The sequence below is a fragment of the Mus pahari genome, chromosome 5, assembly GCF_900095145.1.
Source record: "Mus pahari chromosome 5, PAHARI_EIJ_v1.1, whole genome shotgun sequence".
Taxonomy (NCBI): Eukaryota; Metazoa; Chordata; class Mammalia; order Rodentia; family Muridae; genus Mus; species Mus pahari.
In genome coordinates this window covers 25635118-25654617 of record NC_034594.1, presented here as the reverse complement: position 1 = coordinate 25654617, position 19500 = coordinate 25635118, and the positions used below count along the sequence as shown (strand labels likewise).

The following is a 19500-nucleotide window of genomic DNA, read 5'->3' as shown; positions in this document are numbered from 1 at the left end:
TTCTTTCCTGTCCTTCCCCACACCTGATCCTGAAACCACACCCATTCACCTTCCCATCCTCTCTACCACACAGTCCCCTACCTCCATCTGCTTCCTATGATTATTTTATTACCCCTTCTAAGTGAGAGTCAAGCTTCCTCACTTGTGACTTCTTTCCTGTTTAGCTTCTTTGGGTCTGTGGAGTGGAGTGTGGGTAATCTGTATTTTATGGCTAATATCCATTCATAAGTCAGTACATACCATACATGTCCATTTTGATCTGGCATACCTCACTCAGAATGATATTCTCAAGTTCCACCAATTTGCCTACAAAATTCATGATGTCTTTGTTTTTAATAGCTGAGTAGTATTCCATTGTGTAGATGTACCACATTTTTTTTTTTTTTTTATCCATTCTCCAGTTGAGGGAAAACTAAGTTGTTTCCAGTTTCTGGTTATTTTGAATAAAGCTGCTATGAACATAATTGAGCAAGTGGGGGACCAAGATTTTAACACAAGCCTTTTTGGGGTGTGTGTGTTGGGGGAGCCACAGTCAAACCACAACAGGATTACAAATATTCCTTAAATGTTAAAATCCTACTTTAATCAAATAAAATGCTTTCTTCTGTCTACTCAGTTGAACTCTTGGTGGCTGCATATGCCACTTAGTATATTACATAGCACAAGTGAACTTATGGAGTCCGAAGATTATTAGTGTTTTACAACTGTTCATGCATTTGCTTCTAATGAAAGAATGAATTGTTGGTTTATTGTTTGAACAATACAGCTATTTCTCCACTATAATCTGGAAATTAATAAAACTGCTGAAATACAGTTGAACAATTTTGGCCAGTTTAATTGCCAGAGTATTTTAAAGGTCATAGAGAATAAGTAAAACTGTTTCCAAATTTTGGAACAAGCAGAAATCGATTGAAATGGTTATGAAATTTTTGTCAACTTACATTAAGTCATTTTTTAGGTTATTTTCCATGAGTGAATAAAGAACACCATTTACTTACAATGGAATCTGGCATCTTTAGGATAAATATTTAAAATACCTTCTTTAAGCTTTGCTCTGTTATTAGCAGGTTCCAGGGATGGGAGGAAGCCAAATGAAGATCCCAGAATCCATAACTGGCGACTGTGTTCTTGTCCGACGACCCTTGCTTTAGTCTGGTCCCAGACATATACCCCATTGCAGCAGTTCTTTTCTGAACCAGTATACTTACAAAATGCTCTGGGAGAGAATGGTCCATCAAAACCGCACACAGTGAAAAACAGCTAATTTTTTTTCCTTATGTGCTAAATGCAAATGTTTAAAATGCCTGCTAGAAGAGTCTTGTTTGAGCATGACAGAGTGTGCACATTTCTCACTATTAAAACTATGTTGATGCACATCTTTTACAGTGGAAACATTGTCAACACTTTATTTTATTTTTATTTTGTAGCCCTTTTCAGCTCAGATGGCTGGGTTGGATGAAAAATCTGGACTTGGAAGTCAAGTAGGACTCATGCCTGGCTCTGTGGTAAGCATAAAAGTTATGGATAAAGTATTTGTTGAAAGAAGCTTAAGTTAGCTAGTTAGAGGCCAATGAGGTGGCTCAGCGAGTGCTGCCACGACTGCTAATTTGAGATTAACCCCCAAGAAACATATGATAGAAGTGAATAAACACTTCTTACTTCCACATGTGCAACATGGCACACACACACACACACACACACACACACACACACACACACACTCACACACAGAAACACATACACACTCACAAGCACATGTGCACACACATGTATACATGCAGAGAGACACATATATGTACATATGAATACAAACACAAACACACACTCACACATATGCACACACTAACACACAGAAAGAAACATACACACTCACATATACATTTATAAAAGCTCATACCCATATATATACATACACACATATACACTACACAAACATACAAGCAGACATACACACATATACACATACACAAACATACAAGCAGACATACACACACACATGTTATAAATACTAAGAAAATTAAAATATTTTAAAACACACTTGTTAATACCTTTAATTTACTTAGCAAGTCCTGCTGTGTGCAATTGAAAAGGCCAGTGGCGTTCCATTCATACCCATGCTAAGCCTTTGTGAACATCAGTAAACTCTGTCTACATATTTCATTTAGTACTCGAGGAAGAACAGGACATAACTACCACCATCACACACACTGTTCCTTTATAATCTAAAAGTGTATTTATTATCTTTTATTGTGCTGATTAGAAACACTGACTTGGAAGAACTTTCTAATAGAGTTCCATTTTTATGAGTTCCTACTGACCTAACAATGCTTTGGCTACTTTCTTCTAACAACTCTGCTTCCTGGCTAGTCCTCTTTTGTCTCTGGTCTCTTGAATTTTCCATCTCCTCAGGTTAGTTTTTAAGTTGGCTATTTGAAGAATTCTAGACTGTGAGAAAAAAATTAATACTCTTGAAGTCAACTCTCCCATGCCTTTTGATCATAATAATTCAAAACTGCTCCATGTTAATGAGATTTCAAACAATAAAATGTGAAGTCACACCTCGTAGATTCTCATTCCTCTTTTCATCCTTAGGGCCAGCTTTTGGACACCTCAAACATGATTTGTATATTTTCTAAATTACTAGTGGCACTATTGACTGGTTGGTTTGTGATAATTTTCTGAGATATCAGATTTATATATTTAAAGTTGAAACTACATATATATTAGTACCTGCATCTTATCAAAATGTTATTTATTTTTAAGTTTTTTTTTACTTAAAATTAATGTTTTATTTGCATATTTTAATTGTACATAGCAATGGCATTTAAAAAATTTTTATTTTCTTTATTTACATTTCAAACGTTGTCCCCTTTCCTCATCCCCCCCCCAAAACGCCCTATCCCATACCCCCTCTCCCTGCTCACCAATCCACCCACTCCTGCTTTCCTGTCCTGGCATTCCTTACACTGAATCATCCAGCCTTCACAGGGCCAAGGGCCTCTCTTCCCATTGATGTCCAACAAGGCCATCTTCATGCAGCTGGAGCCATGGGTCCCTCCATGTGCACTCTGGGTTGGTGGTGTAGTCCCTGGGAGCTCTGGGGGTACTGGTTGGTACATATTATTGTTCCTACTATAGGACTGCAAACCCCTACAATGCATTTTTTTTAACATGTACAGAATTTAATAATCTTCTTCTTCTTCTTCTTCTTCTTCTTCTTCTTCTTCTTCTTCTTCTTCTTCTTCTTCTTCTTCTTCTTCTTCTTCTTCTTCTTCTTTTTGAGACAGGGTTTCTCTGTGTCGCCCTGGCTATCCTGGAACTCACTTTGTAGACCAGGCTGGCCTCGAACTCAGAAACCTGCCTGCCTCTGCCTCCCGAGTGCTGGGATTAAAGGCGTGTGCCACCACGCCCGGCTAATAATGTTCATTCTTGAATTTACCTTGTTTGTCCTTTTCTATGAACCTTTCTCTTCCCAAGCAGCCAATTCTGCTTCCACACTTTAAAGGTCCTTTTTCTCCTCAGTAGCTAGCATGCATAATGAACTAAAAATAACTTAGAAGCTTTCACTCAATTGAGCTTGATTTTAGTTAAACTGATTTTGCTTTGTTGTTCTCATACAGAACTAAAATGTCCTGAAATCTGCGTTTCTCTCCTCCCGGTTTCTTGTTCTTCGGGGAATCATTTAATGTGTAGATAAGGAAGGCTTTACACTTTTAATATATGTTGTGAAAGAAAAAATGTTTCAGAGAACTCAGTACCCAGATAATTTTAGACTGACATTGGAAATAACCTAACAAAGACTGTTGATTTCATAAACTGTTAACTTAGATTGTTGTTTAAATTAGGCCACTGTGGAGCTGAAGCATCAAACTACCAACTACCTGTCTGCGAGAACTATGTGCCCGCCAAGATTTTCCCTTTTTCAGATGGTTTCCTTTGTTAGAACCACCCATTAGCAAGTGCAGGCCCTTGTCCTAAAGAAACTGGGTGTGCATAGGCATGGTCATCTCTCCTTATGGCGCAGAGGATTCACAATGAAGTTATCACAACTGTCACTCAAATTTAATCTCCCAGAAGAGCAAGTTTGGGGCATGTCATTATGGCCCTCTAGTCAGTCATCACAATCCAAGTTATAAACACATTCACCGCTTTAAATAAGTTGAGGAGATGAGGAGATGGCTCAGCTGGTAAGAGCACCTGATGTCTCAGAAATCCCAGGTTTGATTCTCAATACCATTGTGGTGGCTTACAACTATCCATACGCCCAGTTCCAAAGGGCACAATATTCTCATACGGCATCCAAGACCAATAGGCACACATGTGATGCACAGGCAAACATATGAGCAAAATATTCATACACCTGAAATAAAATAAATAAATCTAAAAAGAATAAATATAATGTGACATAAATATGATATAACTTTTTCCCACTTGTTTTTAAGGGTCCTGTTGGCCCAAGAGGACCTCAGGGTTTACAAGGACAACAAGTAAGTGTTTTTATAATTAATTGATATGGCATAACATAAATAAAGGTCACTAATAAGCCTCATGTTTCATGACTACTTTAGACAGAACATTAAACTTCAGAATTCTCACTTGGAAAGGCATCTACTAATTAATCCTTAGTGATAAAGTAGGACATGCAGCTTTCTTTTTTCATAGTTTATTTTTTAAAGTAATGTGGTGTGTGTGTGTGTGTGTGTGTGTGTGTGTGTGTGTGTGTGCGCGTGTGTGTGCATGTGCGTGTGTGCATGTGTATGTGTGTGTATGTGTGTGTGCGTGTGCGTATGCATGTGCGTGCGTGTGTGTGTGTGTGTGTGTGTGTGTGTGTGTGTGTGTGTAGACCAGAGACTGAAGTCATGTATCTTATTTGTTCTTTGCGTGATTTCTTGAGGCAGTCAGCTGACTGGTTTGTTCCAGAGATGCCCTGTTTCCATTTCTGTTTACCAAGCACTGGGATTGCAGGGTGGCCACTATATCTGCCCAGATTTTACGTGGGTGGTAGAGGCCCACAGTCTAATCCTTCCCATGCTTGCATAGCAAATGTTTAATCCACTGAGATGTCCCCTAGCTCTCACAGTTTCTTACTGGTCCCACATATTCGTCATCTAACTTCTTTATATGACTCACCTCTAACACTAGGAGTTATGTTATGTGTCCTTGGTTCTAAAATAACAGAGCATTACTTCATGTCCTATAAAGTTCCCATAGTTGATTTTTTTCCAAACCTCTGGCTTTACAATCAGATAGTAAAAGGTCACTTACAATTAATATTATTGTAAATTAAAGTCAAGGTGGTTATTCTGTGGAATCTTGCTTGAAGAATATCCTAATACTATGTAGTTCCTTCCCACATCTACCAAGAGTGAGTAAAACTATGATGCAGAACTGTTTTACTCTTTGCAATGATTTAATGGGTATTAGCTAATAATACTTCAAAAGAAAAAAATCTTTACCTCAATCAAGGTAATCACATTGTCATGATCATCTGTATGGACTTTTCTGATGGTAAGTACCGTTGTCTGAGCACCCATTCTGTGCTAGCACTAGTCTATTTTAACACAAATTTATCTGAATAGACCAATGAACTAAGTCTTAATCTTAGTCTAATTTTTCATAATGAAATCACATTATATTCAGTGTCAGTAATTTATTAAAATTATGTATCTGGGAAGTATCAGAAACCAATATGAACATTGCACTTTGTCAAGAGTACAGAAATTGGTATGCTGCTTTCCTTTGCTTCATTTATCGTTTGTTCTCAATTTTAGGGTGGTGTGGGACCTGCAGGACCTCCTGGTGAGCCTGGTGAGCCTGGACCAATGGTAAATATGGAATAAGCATGTCAGCCCATGGCACATGGGTCTACCTTGATGATGTGTTGTGAGATTATTTGTTCTCCTAGGCTTCAGTAACTTAACAAGAAACGATAATCCTGGAAGCCCTATGCTGTGGATGGTACTTATGTTCTGTGGATTTTAACTCATAGTACAAATGTTGTACATAGTATTGATACTAGATTTGAGCAATTCAATGGTTCTGTTCTTATGTACCAGATCTGAGACACAAGGATTAAATTCAGAACATTAGTAATGCTACTTGATAGTTTTTCATTGTCTTACTAGTATTTGAATAGTATTGGAAGGAGGAAGTAGATATTCTTCTCAGCATTTTTTCTTCTTTTTTCTTAGGGTCCAATTGGTTCCCGTGGACCAGAGGGCCCACCTGGGAAGCCTGGAGAAGATGTAAGTTTCTATAACACATTGCTTTGGAGTCTGAAAGAGGCCAACAGGGAGCTACAAGGGTCAGGAGAATATTCTGGTCTGATTCCTATTTCATTTCCTCATTCCTTCAGCTCCTATTAAATCCACTCTAAAGTGAAGAACACAGGTTAAGGTTGTCCAAAATCAGAAAGAACTCATTATTATGAAAGTGCTAAATTATTAAATACTATCTCTATTATATTCTCCAAGACTTTTATTAACATTTATCTTTGAAAATAAACAAACAAAAGCCCAACTTTTTGTCTTTTAGAAGGCTGGAAAGATAATTTACTCTAAATAGGGAACACATGTTTATTTTATTTTACTTATTGCTGTGCTAGAATCAAACTTGGGGGATTTTTCATGACAGACAGGGTCTCTGCCTTGAGCTGTGCCCCAGTCCTTTGCATGTAAATTCTGATGTTCTGAAAGTGTTAGATCAGAATAGGTTATTTTGCACCCATCTGTTCTCATTGATAACTTAAACAGTAGGATTAAACGTTACCAGAGATAGAGCCTGGGTTCTGTCTTTACAGTTTGCAGCATAGCACAAAAACTTGCTATAGTTATAGCATCTGTAATTTGTCATGCAATCTCAGAGAATAATATTTAATCTCTCATACCTCTCACCCCCTCTTTCACATTAAGGGTGAACCTGGAAGAAATGGGAATACAGGTGAAGTGGGGTTCTCAGGATCACCAGTAAGTAATGGCTTTCAGTATGTTGCCATAAAGGTTAAAGAAAGTGAAACTTCCAGCTCATTGTACACACATGCATTAGATATTGGGTAAATGCAGACACACAAGTGATATCCTGTTATGTCAAAATGCAAACTGTGGAGGGACATTTTGCCAGCATTACAATGAATTCCAGTTCTCAGAATTGCATTGGCCCCAGATGAAAACCTTAGTGCCAAAACAATTGTATCATGACTATAATACACATGAATACTCCCAAAACTCAAAATTTCCACATTTATGAAGTATTTTAAGAAGCCATCAATGTGACCTATTTACATCAATGTGACCTGAGTTTTGTTGAGCTCTAAATATGTTTATTGTATAGCAACATCATCTGTTTGAAATAATAACTTGGGTTTGTTGCCTTGTGTGTGTTTTCAATCAGCTGGGGACTAAACTGTGGACAGGATGCTCCTTTGGCTGCTCCCCAAGTTCTAATGTGTCTTGAAATCCTTTATTAATATCCTGGGCCCTAAAATCATAGGAAGAGAAGCACTTATTGCCAGGATGTCTAACAGCTGTTTTATTCCCCCTCAGTTCACCCAGGAAACACATATCTGTGAAACGATTCCACCAGAATTCAAAATCTGGAACCTTGAACATTCCTCAAACCTGCCTGTCTGACTCTCATGTTGCTTTGTTTAGTTTCTTTTGGTGTGTTTCATTTAGATTAGAATGGAGAAAATAAGAGACAAAGGAAACGAAAATAATCTTCTGTTTTGCCAACATGTGTAGTTTCTCTTACCCAACAGCCCCCAGCTTAATCCAGCCCCTCTTCACTTTAGTCCATATAATTTCCTAATTTTTCTATGCTTATTATAACCACCCAGTGCTCCATGACCGTATGTTTACTTTCTGGAAAGTGATGAGGTTCATTGCTGGGATTTTGTTTTAAACAGAGGAATGTTGATCTCTAACTGGGGTTTATAGGGCTCTAAGGCTTATTTAGTCTCAATTATGAAGCCAACCCCTCGTCTTCCTGCTTTCTTTCCTTCGCTCCCCTATCAGCCTGGGTATAAGTGCAGGCAAAGGCATGAGGTTTAGCTACTAGGACAGAGATGTACTTTTAGACCAATTCAGGCTGGAAACTTCGGTGACCTTCTGCACTTCTGCATGGACTCAGAGCGTGCATGTCCATGGGGAGGAAAGTACTCTGCCAGCACAGCACAGATGCACGCTCATTGAAACAGCATGCATTTGTGCTGTGATGACAGCCCAGGGTCAGCAGAATGAGAATGAGTCTTTATGAGTGTTAGTACATCTAGTTCATTTCCTTCTTATACTAAAGTATGTAATCACATGGGAAGTCTCCCCGCACCATAAAAGCTGAAGTTAACTATTTTCTTGACATAAACAGCTCAGTTATTCTCACATAGACTTGGATGAGTGTGCACTGAGTTGCTTGCTCAGGGTGAAGGGAAATATATCTCAGCAAGAGGGAGGGTATGAGTTACAAAAAAACAAAGCACAAAAACAAATAAAAAAAGCTTTAAGGGACTTCTTGATATGAAATATTTTCTAAGGAAGCTTGTGTCAGCAGAAGAATTAGTGGCATCTCATCTCTTCCGAAAGAAAATTAGTATACCTTTAAATGCCCTACTTTCAAAACGCTACAGAAATATTTACTCTGCAAGAAGTCACAGAAAATATTTCTCTGATATGTTGCTTATTCATTCATTTAGTAAATAGTGAATAAAGACTATAAGGTGTAGAAGGGAATGACTCTGCAATATGTGGAAATGCTGGGACAAGAGAAGTTCCTCTGAAAAGATGGGTGGAACGGATGAGTTTCTGAGGCATTAAAACTTTTCTTCAGTCAGTTGCCCAGCTATTGATTATTTACAGCATAAGGCTATGTGTTAGGGATCTTACTGAAGATTAAAAATTATAGTTGAAATTTAACAGTGGTTTGTTAGTAGCAGTGTGTACTATCTGGGTATAGACCCTTCCAGTGGCAGTAGTAATGGGAATTCAATGCAAAACTAAATTCGTGTAGGCAGAGAATATGTGTGTGTTTTATTTTCTTGGGTCTTAACATTAAAGAAAAGTACATGAAAAATCTTAGATTCTGTTCAAAAGTAGTTACACAACTAGGTTTCATTTATGGCTGCATCTCTATTCTTTGTTTTACTGTGCTTGAGTAGAAGAAACAGAGTTAGCAGAAATAGAAATGAATGAGTTAAACACAAAGCCACCCTCACATTTCCTGACTTTTTTGTTGGATATTTTAGCTCCTCATTTACCTTTAAGCAGTCATCACTTCTACAAAAATTGTCTTGAACACTTACAATTTAAAAGTTAGGATTATATTATACTACCCATCCTATTGCCAATGTTCAGACAACAATAAAAATAATCAAAATCCTTGGCTTACTACATATAAGGACCTCTTGTCTTCTACTACAGATGAAACTCAATGGAAAGGAGACCCCTCCATAAACATATATTTGTGTGTCACATGCCCACTTCCAACAGTGTGTTTATCTTTCTAGTTTTCATCACCCTAGTAACATTTTTATAGACAAAATCCTGTTCTTTCCTTTATTATGTTGGTGTATATGATGTGTCTATTTTCTAAGAGTTTTTTTTTTTTTTTTTAATTTGACCACAATGTGCCCATGTACCTTTCTCTCAGGGTGCTCGAGGCTTTCCTGGTGCTCCTGGTCTCCCTGGTCTGAAAGGTCACAGAGTAAGTTGTCTTATTTTCTGTTTTTACTGAGTGGGGCATGGGGATAATTAACTCAAAACCTTTGTAATTCTGAGTGCCAATTGTCCTTCAGTGCTTGCCATTGCAATGTTCTTCTGCATTGCTAAAATCACAATGCTACCCCAAGTTTCCTTTGAATTTCGTATGGTTCTATAAAGCTATATTGTGTTACGTGAAATGGTGTGGTGAGTGAAAAGTGTCTCTGGCTTACAACCTCAGGTAATAAATGGATACACTTAGGAAAAGAGACAATCATTGATTGGATAGCGCAATGCGTGACATAATAAAAATGGTGACACTAGGTTAAAAGGTCGAACAAAGAAGTTTTCTAAATTTAAGATAATGAATAGGTAACTATTAAATGTACTGCTCATAAATCATCAGCCATCTGCTATATATGAGTCTGTATTGGATATAGGTATTATCTCTCTATCTTCTCTCAAATTATGTATCAAAAACCAAGGCCAATCAAATGGGGCAGTCACTTTTTGAGTAGTTGAAATTCCAAGAAGAATTGTATTGCTGTATTATCGATCAAGTAACATTTTTTTTTGATGTCTTTTGGGGATTTGATCCAAGACAACCCCTACCCAAGCACGCATTTAAAAAGCTTATATGAATCTATAATCTGCCTAACGTCGCTATAATTTTTTATAATATAGATTACATTTCTAGGAAGTCATCACATGTTTGATGATTGATGCTTTAAGCTGGTAATATTATTTGTAAAATTTTAGAAGTATAGTAAGCAATGATTTTACTGGTGAGAATTGTTTGCATGAGGCACTTTACTTTATGTAAATGTGCTTTTTGGTTCTTTCTTCCTTTATGCTTCTTAAACTGACGAAAGCTAAAAAAATATTTATGAATTTATATTGTCCTTTTCAGGGACACAAAGGTCTTGAAGGCCCCAAAGGTGAAATTGGAGCACCTGGTGCTAAGGTTTGTCTAACACCAAACGTCTTACAGTACCAATTCAGTTGTTGTAAGCATCTTTTAAATAAGGAATAATATGGAGAGGAGAGGGACTTAAATAAATGAGCATCCAAGTAAATAAAAAGTTTCCTGGCTGCTTTATTCTATGCCAAGACCTCTACCCCTTTTTTCTTCTCCCAAATGATTTGTTTATATAGGTAGAGAAGATAGCACACATGTATCAGGAATTCTTAAGAGGAGAACATCATTATGAGATATACACATGGAAAATGTTTTTAATTTTATTTGTCAATTTCCTAAGAAAATAATTTAGTTACTTTTAACATTAAAAATTTTTATTTGGGATATGTTAGACATGTAAGTTCCCACTGACTAGTAATTACAATTTCAATCTTCTTTAAATCCCTAGTTTAGATTTCATTTCTTTCTTTGGCAATTAAAGTTTCATTTAATTCTTAAGAAAAGATAGTAAAACAAACTCTGAAGTCTTCCCTTGAAAGCACATTTTTCAAATGTTCTTTTTGAAACTGCCTTCAAAATCATGCATGTTTGGACCAGTAGTTTGGTAACGATATTTAGATTTCTCACCCTGTGATGTATTCTCACCTCTGCTTTAGGGTGAAGCTGGCCCCACTGGTCCAATGGGTGCTATGGGCCCTCTGGTAAGCATTACATTATTTGTTTCTTTATTTTTGGGGTTTCAATAAGAAAATTATCAAATAAAAAGGCATATGTTAACTAGTAAATCACTCTGAAAAGTACCTGAGAGAAAAGCAACTAAAGCGAGTTGGATGATCGATGTGAGAACTTGCCCTTCCTGATGCCACTGGTCTTCTTGGCTGCAATCAAGAATGACTCTTATCATGTGTGTCCTTTTGTGATTGGGTTACCTCACTTAGGATGATATCCTCCAGATCCATGCATTTGTCTAAGAATTTCATAAATCCATTGTTTTTGATAGCTGTGTAGTACTCTATTGTGTAAATGTACAGTTTCTATTTTATTAGATATTTTCTTCATTTACATTTCAAATGCTATCCCGAAAGTCCCCTATACCCTCCCCGCACCCTGCTCCCCAACCCACCCACTCTTGCTTCCTGGCCTTGGCATTCCCCTGTACTGGGGCATATGATCTTCGCAAGACCAAGGAACTCTCCTCCCATTGATGGCTGATTAGGACATCCTCTGCTACATATGCAACTAGAGACACAGTTCTGGGAGGTACTGGTTAGTTCATATTGTTGCCAGCCACTGGCGTAGCCTCACAAAAGATAGCTATATCAGGGTCCTGTCATCAAAATGTTGCAGGCATATGCAATAGTGTCTGGGTTTGGTGGTTGTATATGGGATGGATCCTGGGTGGGGCAGTCTCTGGTTGGTCCTCTCTTCCATCTCAGCTCCGAACTTTGTCTCTGTAACTCCTTCCATGGGTATTTTGCTCCCCATTCTAAGAAGAAAGACTCGTTGGTTTTCCTTCTTCTTGAGTTTCATGTGTTTTGCAAATTTTATCTTGGGCATTCTAAGTTTCTGGGCTAATACCCGCTTATCAGTGAGTGCATATCATGTGTGTTCTTTTGTGTTTGGGTTACCTCACTCAGGATGATATCCTCCAGACCCATCCATTTGCCTAAGAATTTCATAAATTCATTGTTTTTAATATCTGAGTAGTACTCCATTGTGTAAATGTACCACACTTTCTGTATCCATTCCTCTGTTGAAGGACAGTTCTTTCCAGCTTCTGGCTATTATAAATAAGGCTGCTATGAGCATAACAAAAGAACACACATGATATGGACTCACTGATAAGTGGATATTAGCCGAGAAGCTCAGAATCCTTCTTAGAAGGGGGACCAAAATACCCATGGAAGGAGTTACAGAGACAAAGTTTAGAGCAGAGACTGAAGGAATGATCATCCAGAGACTGCCCCGCTTGGTGATCTATCCCATAAACAACCACCAAACCCAGACACTATGGTAGACGCCAACAAGAGCTTGCTGACAGTAGTCTGATTAGTTGTCTCCTGAAGGGCTTTGTCAGTGCCTGGCAAATACAGAAGTGGATGCTCACAATCATCCATTGGATGGAACACAAAGACCCCAGTGAAGGAGCTAGAGAAAGGATCCAAGGAACTGAAGGGTTTGAAGCCTCATAGGAGGAACATCAATATGAACTAGCCAGTACCCCCAGAGCTCCTTGGAACTAAACCACCAGTCAAAGAAAACACATGGTGGAACTTGTGGCTCTAGCTGTATATGTAGCAGTGGATGGCCTAGTCAATGGGAGGAGAGGCCCTAGATCCTGTGAAGGTTCTATGCCCCAGTAGAGGGGAATACCAGGACCAGGAATGAGAATGGGTAGGTTGGGGAGGGGAGAAGGGATAGGGGACTTTCAGAGGGGAAACTAGGAAAGGGAATAACATTGGAAATGTAAATAAGGAAAATATCTAATAAAAAATAAATTTAAAAAAAAGAATGACTCTTATCTATATAGCTTCTTAAATCCAGGTTATGTGAAATATATTTGTATCAGGGTTTGGATCTCCTTAGATAAGCTGATGTTCACATCCAAATTCACTCCTTTCAATATTGCCTTTTATGGTAATTTTATTGTTTCATAGGTCTCTTATGTTTTATTTATGTTATATCTAAATTGGATAAGACAGTGAACTAAAACCTGCTTAGAACTCATATAGATGCCTCAGGAGACTTTTTTTCTCCCATCTTATGTATAGGGACCAAGAGGAATGCCAGGAGAGAGGGGAAGACTTGGGCCACAGGGTGCTCCTGTAAGTACAGATCATGTATTTATTGAGAACTATGTTTAAATTTTTTTCAGTTATGTTTTACTGGATAGGCTTTCTAATGAGGGCAAATCAAGGCATATAACTTTATGGTGGGGATATTTTTATTTTGAAATAAACATAAAGTTCAACATACTAGCCAGCGTGCCATGACATTCTGAAAGCTGTGAAGAGAACTGATAGAAGATACTTTCCCTCAGGTTCAGCCACCATTACTCTTTTGGTCTGTTCTGCACTAAGCCTTCCCAAATACCCTAGATAGCCATTGTATGCTCTGCCCCTTCCTTTACTCTCTGTGCTGCCTCAGCTCACTATTGAAGACAACCACAGCAAGCAAGGATTACCCCTCCTCCATTTAATGCCAACAGGCCACCGAGGAATCCAGATTAAACTGGCGAGTTCAGAGTCTGCTCTTTTGTAACACATTCGACACCAGTGGACTTTGGGTCTTAGGTCAGTTTTCTTAGACAACAGCTTGAATGCTGTGAGGTGTGTATGAGAAATGGAAAGGGGAGGGGTGCAATCAGAATTTATACCAATGAAAAAAATGAATAAAGGAAAAGACTGTGAAAGGAAAAGCTGTATGGTGTTCCAATTATCACAGAGACCTCTGCAAACACCCAGTGAGTTATCTGCCTCTGTAAACATGACCAAGGCCAGGGCAGAAGAGGAGAAGAACTGATACAATTTTGGAGGAGAGCTTCAATTGCAGACTTCAGCAGGTGTTATCTCACCAACTCAACAGACCCTGAGGAGGATCTGGGGGAACCCCTCAGAATCAATTTGAACTTAATTCTTGTTTGTGCCTCATGTGTTATTTCGTTTGTTTTGCAAAAGCTCTTGTCCCCAGAGTTATTCTGGTCAGTAAAAGGCCAAGATGCTCAAACTCTCCTTGAATCTGGGTTTACCTGACACAGCATGATACAGCCAAGTAAAGAGAATATTTTGATGTTTTCTTTCTTAAGTCTTGACTACTAATTGCTTGTTTGTTTGGCTTTAACTGATACAAGGATAAATATGTTTATTGCTACTTGATCTGCTTTTTAGAAACTCATGCCTTTCTTGCCTTTAGTTCAGTGGCTTTTGTTACCAGTCAGCCTTAATATTTCTCTTCAATCTTTTTACTGGAAATTGGGAAACAAATGAATTATGAAAAAATAAATGTGAATGATGCAATTCTCTATCTCTTTTTAAATTCTCCCTTTTTCTGTAAATTAGGGACAGCGAGGTGCCCACGGTATGCCTGGAAAACCTGGACCAATGGTGAGTTCTGTTATTTTTCATATTGATTAATTAATTAATCTATTTTTCATTTGTATATTTTTATTACTCATTTATTTATTCAACCATTATTTTATTTGTTGTGTGTAGACATTTACAGAACACCTTCTGTGTTCTACACACTTGGACTAAAATCATGATAAACGCAGTTCTTATTTTTGAAAACTGGATATATTAATTATTATAAACATGTAATACTATTATTAATTTTGTCATGTAAAGTGAATTTGAAATATAGAAACGTAGAGGAGGATGTGTTTAAACCTACACTAGATAAATGATATAAATAAAATAATTAAAAATTAATATCAATAAACCTTGAGTCATTAATATCTAAAAAGGCATGGGCGTAATTCCATCTATAGAATGAGTAAGTGAAAAAATATGAGGTAATACTAAGAGTAAAATTGAATCATCAGGTGGGTACGAGGTCACACAATTTCATCTACTATGTTAAGGAATGCTTAATGTCTTTCCTATCTCACATATTGAGAAACCAAAACCATTCTGTAGCACTAAGCACAGGTATGCATGACCAGACAGCATCAGTGGTTGATATTGTAGATAGATGAAGATTGTCAAGACAGAGTGTGAATACCATTAATTTAATTCCAGAAAGGAGCTGTAAAATTATAAAATAATCTATTATATTGGCAGTAAAGTCCCCTTACATATTAGTGAGCTGAGAAAGGCCAATTACTCATTGTTTTTCTGGTTTAAGGGGTTTGCTGCATGATGATATTTAACTAAAATTAGTGTAAGTCTGTGTTCTGATTGCAACCATCTTATGGAGAATTTTTGAATCTATATTCATCAAGATAAAGGTAGTTCTCTAATTTCATGAACTTATGACATGTCATTCACTTTTTGCCTTATTTGTAGTCCTATCATATGTCTATCTTCCATCCCTCTTTTCCATAGGTATCTTAAGCTCCGTTATGTCTTTGAGTATCTGAGCAGTTAATGAGAAAAAGGAGGATTTTCAGTGGATACAAATCTCTATTTATTGTGCCAAGGACTCTTAAATTATAACTCTACATGTAAAACAAAGCCAAATCTTTCTAATAGCTGAGCGATATAGTTTTTCTGATCTGTAAAGCAATTGATTCATATATGGTTTTATAAATTTGCATAACTTTTACTGGTTCTTTAGTTCTATAGTAGTACTACCTTGGTTTTCAAAAATGTGTCATGTTCCATTTACAGTCAAGATGGTTATTCACAAAATATACTGAATAGAATAGTTTTGTGATTAAAAAGCCTGTGAAGATTTTTTTTGGAAAGAATAAAAGTTAATTCAAGCAGCTGCACAAGATTAATTGTGCTAATATTACAAAACCTCATTAAAGTGAGGTAGAAAGGACAAAGGGGGATTTAGATCACATGGGCTAATTTTAAAGTTTGGGATTTTTTTCTATATTCCCAAAGACAAATAGAAATACATTATTCAAACTTTTGGCCCCAAGTAATTTTCTTCCCCATTTCCCATAAAAAATGAAATGAAATTTGGGAAAAATGAGTATATTCTGAAAGAATTAAATTAATCACAACTCATAGAATCCAAACATGTTCCCTGATTAGCTCTGAACCCCTAAAGTCATACCTTTTAAACTGTTTTACACTGATCCCAGAAGTTGTCCATGCTTTTTCAAACATTGAAAGTCATAAATAACACATGCTAGTGCCTTATCCAGATGGTTGTGAGCTGTCATGTGTATACTGGGAACTAAACTCAGATCTTCTACAAAAGCAGCAAGTGTTTTTGGTTTTTTGGTTTTTTTGTTTTTTTTTTCCTGCAGCACCATCCCTTCAGACTTGGTAACTCAACACTTATGGTTGATATCATTTAAGAACTACTTTAGGACAGTGTTGGATGATGTTAGGAATATAATCACAATTTTCTTTTTTATGTAGAGATTGTTTCTATCTGTTGAAATATAGATTTTTTTCCTTCAAAGAATAGAAAAATAATATAAGTGTATATTGATTAAAAAGATATGATTATGTGATTACTTTATGATTTTCTGCACACTTAGGGTCCCCTTGGAATACCTGGCTCTTCTGGTTTTCCAGGAAATCCTGGAATGAAGGTAAGTTTGTGACAGTACTTGATGAGTGAAGGGCATTTCAGTAATTGAAGAGTGTGGGAGTTAATCTTTTTTTTTTTTTTTTTTTTTTGGTTTTTCCGAGACAGGGTTTCTCTGTATAGCCCTGGCTGTCCTGGAACTCACTTTGTAGACCAGGCTGGCCTCAAACTCAGAAATCTGCCAGCCTCTGCCTCCCAAGTGCTGGGATTAAAGGCGTGTGCCACCATGCCCGGGAGTTAATCTTAACAAGGAAAGAGCCTAGAGCAGTAGGTCCTTAAGCAAGGGGAAAAAAAAGACATGGGGAAAAATAAAAGCTGTTGTATGATGTGCCATTAAAGGAAAGTTACTTAAAGCTGTGTAATTGGACTCTAAAGACACTTTTGAAATGGCTGAAAAGACCATCTTTGAACTGACTGAATACTCTGTTCTTGGTTACAGTGTGGGAAGTAATCAAAAGCAGACTGTTCTTAAGCAATGGGAGGTTAAATTAGATCTTGCCAAGAAGGGTTGCTTGGTCATAATATGCTGGCCATGATTCTGCCCCTCCCTGCCCAAGCCCTTAAAGATGTGAACAGGGAGGACACTTGGGATTCCATGTGGGAATGGATTAAAGTATTCAGTGGGAGTTGTATTCTGTCGCAATTTGTTCTTTCATGCTCTTTGGGAGAGAGTCAAAGGCACTACGGCAGCAGGACATTAAGATTATCCCAGCCAAATCACAAATTCAAACACCAATTCTAAATTGAGAGCCACTGGATTTAATTTCCCCTTCTGCAGCAGCAGTAACTTTCTTCCTCTTGAAAAGGAGATTTCCTTACAAGTTTCAGCTTGCCAATTTCACTGCTTGCTTACATGGCCCACCAGGAACTTCTATGTGCCTTAAGACAGCGGTGCTTACTGACAGGAGCCTGATATAGCTGGCTCCTAAGAGGCTCTGCCAGAGTCTGACAAATACAGAGGCGGATGCTCACAGCCAACCATTGGACTGAACACTTGGTCCCCATTGGGGTCCCCAAGGGAGGTGTTAGAGAAAGGACTGAAGGAGCTGAAGGGGTTTGCAACCCCATAGGAAGAACAATAATATCAACCAACCAGATCCCCCAGAGCTTCCAGGGACTAAACCACCAACCAAGGAGTACACATGGAGTGTCCCCATGACTCCAGCCACATATGTAGCAGAGGATGGCTTTGTTGAGCAATCAATGGGAGGAGAGGCTTTTGCCCCTGTGAAGGCTTGATGCCCCAGTGTAGGGGAATGCCAGAACAGAGAGGCAGAGAGTAAGTGGGTGGGGAACACCCTCATAGAAGCAGGGAAATGGGAAGGAATAGGGGGATTGGGGGAGGGGGAAACCGGAAAGGAGATAACATTTGAAATTCAAATAAAAGAAATATCCAATAAAAAATGAAAAGAAATGAACAGAAAAGATTAAATGTGATTATCTGTATAAATCCTTAATATAAAGGGGGGGCAGGAATCCAGCCAATATACTGTAGGTTCATGCTTCTTGTTAGTAGCTGTACTCAGACTGAATTTGAATTTAAAAATGGAAAGAAACTACCATTTTAACTGTTCTTTGAATTGTGAGGGCCATTTTGTCTAACTCTGAGGTTGGAAGCTGTAAACTGAAGTCTTAAGTCATTTCAACAACTGGTTCTTTCTTTCAGTGAGAACCAATTTTTTCCTTTAGGTCTCAGATCCCTCTGAAACCCATATTCCTGTTCTTCCTGTTCTTCCTCCTTCTCCACCTCCTTTTCTCCCGCCTCTTCCTTCTCCTCCTCTGTCTATTCATCCTTTTTTCTATTCTTGTTTCTTTTACATAACACTTGTTATTCCTCTAACTCCACCATCTCCCCTTCCTCTTTTTTCTGATACTGTGGTTCAAACCTACGACCACCCACATTTAAGCAGGTATTGACTGTTATGTCACACCCAACAATGAAGTTCAAATTTTATTTATTAGATGCATGTAGATACACAATCTTGATAACCTCTCTCTCCATGCCCTAATTAAAATATACAACATTCTTTAACACTTCTATTGAGACTTCACATGCTCAGACTGAGTGCTGGCTAGGAAAAGAAGAAAAAGATACCGAGCCTTGGACTATGATCTATCAGAAAGAGATTTGTCTCCCTTCTGCCTGTAGTTGGACATTAGTTCAATGTCTATAGTGACTTACACAACTAATTATTTGTGATACTGCCTTGTACCCCTGTGCATTTGGCTGTTGCATCTTTCTTAATAAAACTTAATGTTGTAAGTTGTGCATATTTCAGAATTTACTTCACTGCCTTTACATTCTCAGTCTCTCACCATAAAATCCCTGAGTATTTGGTTATAGCTGTTTCTCTAAGATCGCACCGTAGTTTCTGGCTGTCTATGTATCAACTTTCATATCCAGTCATTTGCATTTCAGTGAAGAATGGAAGGATGGAAGGAATTTAATATGTTTTGGTAACTATAGACTAACCTCTAAAAGCTTGCAATTTGAGTTTTCTTAGTTCTTCTGAGATTAGATACATATAGATACATACTACGCAGGATAAAATAGAGGAGCTAAACTTGAATTCTAGAAAAGTTCAGGAAATGCTTGTGGAACAAATTTGTCTCAAAAATTGCACAGAAGAGACTCATACTAAGTTTGTTTATATGAATGAAAGTTAAGTAAATATGGTACACTTG

At 37.7% G+C, this 19500-nt stretch overlaps 1 protein-coding gene across 1 annotated transcript in view; it reads left to right on the top strand.

Annotated features, from left to right (window-relative positions):
* Col5a2 (collagen type V alpha 2 chain) overlaps positions 1 to 19500 on the top strand; it is a 135767-nt gene that overhangs the window by 76923 nt on the left and 39344 nt on the right. The window contains exons 8-18 of the mRNA XM_021198653.1: positions 1428 to 1505; positions 4443 to 4487; positions 5772 to 5825; positions 6192 to 6245; positions 6912 to 6965; positions 9640 to 9693; positions 10600 to 10653; positions 11265 to 11309; positions 13380 to 13433; positions 14667 to 14711; positions 16766 to 16819. Of these exons, the coding sequence (XP_021054312.1) occupies positions 1428 to 1505; positions 4443 to 4487; positions 5772 to 5825; positions 6192 to 6245; positions 6912 to 6965; positions 9640 to 9693; positions 10600 to 10653; positions 11265 to 11309; positions 13380 to 13433; positions 14667 to 14711; positions 16766 to 16819 (591 nt within the window). The remainder of the gene's footprint in view (positions 1 to 1427; positions 1506 to 4442; positions 4488 to 5771; positions 5826 to 6191; positions 6246 to 6911; positions 6966 to 9639; positions 9694 to 10599; positions 10654 to 11264; positions 11310 to 13379; positions 13434 to 14666; positions 14712 to 16765; positions 16820 to 19500) is intronic.